The 1,831-nt window shown below is 33.6% G+C and overlaps 1 protein-coding gene across 1 annotated transcript; it reads left to right on the top strand.

Annotated features, from left to right (window-relative positions):
* The first annotated feature begins 18 nt into the window (after window positions 1-18).
* LOC119644297 (kinetochore-associated protein 1-like) lies at window positions 19-960 on the top strand. The gene is made up of 3 exons (XM_038043840.1): window positions 19-513; window positions 569-700; window positions 768-960. The coding sequence occupies exons 1-3, from the start codon at window positions 19-21 to the stop codon at window positions 873-875; spliced, it is 735 nt and encodes a 244-aa protein (XP_037899768.1). The 3' UTR covers window positions 876-960.
* Window positions 961-1,831: the final 871 nt, after the last annotated feature.

Here is a 1,831-nt window from a genome sequence, read left to right as displayed (position 1 = left end):
TTTTACTGTCCTTATAGAATGACTAACACTTCCAAGCAATTGCAAATATATGAATGTTACTTCAAATTATATGACGGAAGCACTGATTTGAATAATATATTTGATCAGCAGCAATATATTGCTATAAAATGTGTGCATGAATTGAAAAAGTTGGGCTATAATTCTAGTTTAGAGAAATTCAAGCAATCGGATAAAATTGATATATTAAAAATAATTTGGCAAAGTAATGCCAATAATCCTCATGCGCTACAACTGTTGGCTAATATATGTCTAGGATTTGATATACATGTAGATAAGATCTGGAACGGTATACTGAAACGTATGGTTAAATCTTCAATGCATCGCGATTTAAACGCTTTAGTGGATGTGCTATCGTGCTATGCGCATTTGTTGCATATTGAAGGACTAACAAAGGCTTGGGAGTGGATTTTATTACAACCTTTCAAGAACGCCAATCAAACTCAATCGGCTGAGCAGGAAGATAAATTGCATAAGACTTTATTTAGGCTTCAGGTAGGTTAGATAGCATTATTAAACAAAATAAAATTTAACATAAAATAACTACTAGAGTTGTCCAGTAGTCCACTCCTTAAACTTATTAGAGTTTGCAGAGCACTGCTTGCGTTTAGGCAAACATCATATGGCTGCCGTTTTAATGGCATTTTGCAAAACACCAGAACAACGTCAATCCATAAAACAGGTTAAAATGAATTCAACGCTACAAACATATTAACCTTATTAACGTATTCGATATATTGTATTTCCAGCTTATTCCCCAACGTAATGAAACAATGCGTCAAAAAATCTTGGAGTTGGAAGACGTTGGTATTCTGTCTGCCATCTTAAATTTTGTTTTAAAAGAATTATGTTTATAAACGAAAAAGCGTTTTGATTGAAATACACAGTTTTTTACTTTATTTTCTAAATTCTATTTACTTCTTGCAGTTCTATATCATAATGGTGTTGTAAGTCCAATTCATCGGATTCACTTAAAATCTTTATACTCTGCCTCTTATTTTGCATAATTTAATAAACGGCTCTGGATCTTTTGATTAGTCTTAGCAGTTTTGCCATACATATTACTACGGTAAACATAATTTTAATCGTATCGGTCAGGTGAAGCATACCGGTTTTTCGGAGATATCGTACACGACCTGGAATCGTCTGAAGCGGAACGGTGAAATCCTTTTTAAATGAAAAACACATTGAAATTGCATGCAAATATTTTAGAATCTCTCTCCTGAGCAAACCCTTCCACCACACACTTCTCCCATTAGGTCTTCTACACAACAGTTTTATCAGCTTCAGTAGCATTGTTTATAACTTCTCGAGAAATAAGTGCATATGAAACTTTCGCTGTTTTTAATATGATAATGAACAGTTGAGCGCAATACGAAATAAAAACACACATTTTCGGCGATGAAGTAATGCTGAGCAATGTTGAGCAAATACGAACTCAGTGTCAACCTTATATTAAAAGAGTCAAAAATACCGATTTATTGACTTCAGAATTAAAGCTGTTTATAAAAGAAGTACGCTTCCTTTCTCGCTCTGCTATTCTTTATTGTATTGCTTCGTTTCTCTATTCAACAGATCCATATATATTTCTATGAATTGTATTTAACAGTCGTTGATATATGATAGTTTACTTTGGTGCTGTACCCAAAGTATGGATTAGTATTTTACATTTTCTTAAACAAAAATGATTACGCGTAGCCGCAATCGTCCGGGACAGTGTAAAACCGATTTACGGTTTGAATCCCAAAAAGAAATTCGAGTTTTATCTAAGATAGCGCGCTATCGTTTGCCCTTTATGTCAATTGTAGAACAT

The sequence above is a fragment of the Glossina fuscipes genome, unplaced genomic scaffold (assembly GCF_014805625.2).
Source record: "Glossina fuscipes isolate IAEA_lab_2018 unplaced genomic scaffold, Yale_Gfus_2 107895, whole genome shotgun sequence".
Classification (NCBI taxonomy): domain Eukaryota; kingdom Metazoa; phylum Arthropoda; class Insecta; order Diptera; family Glossinidae; genus Glossina; species Glossina fuscipes.
This window is presented reverse-complemented; position numbering and strand designations above follow the sequence as displayed.

Excerpts from the sequence above, each read along its gene's own strand:
- LOC119644297 (XM_038043840.1), top strand. The coding sequence starts at position 19 with ATGACTAACACTTCCAAGCAATTGCAAATATATGAATGTTACTTCAAA. Across the intron at positions 514-568 it reads AGACTTTATTTAGGCTTCAG|AGTTGTCCAGTAGTCCACTC; the intron begins GTAGGTTAGATA and ends AATAACTACTAG. Across the intron at positions 701-767 it reads AACGTCAATCCATAAAACAG|CTTATTCCCCAACGTAATGA; the intron begins GTTAAAATGAAT and ends TTGTATTTCCAG.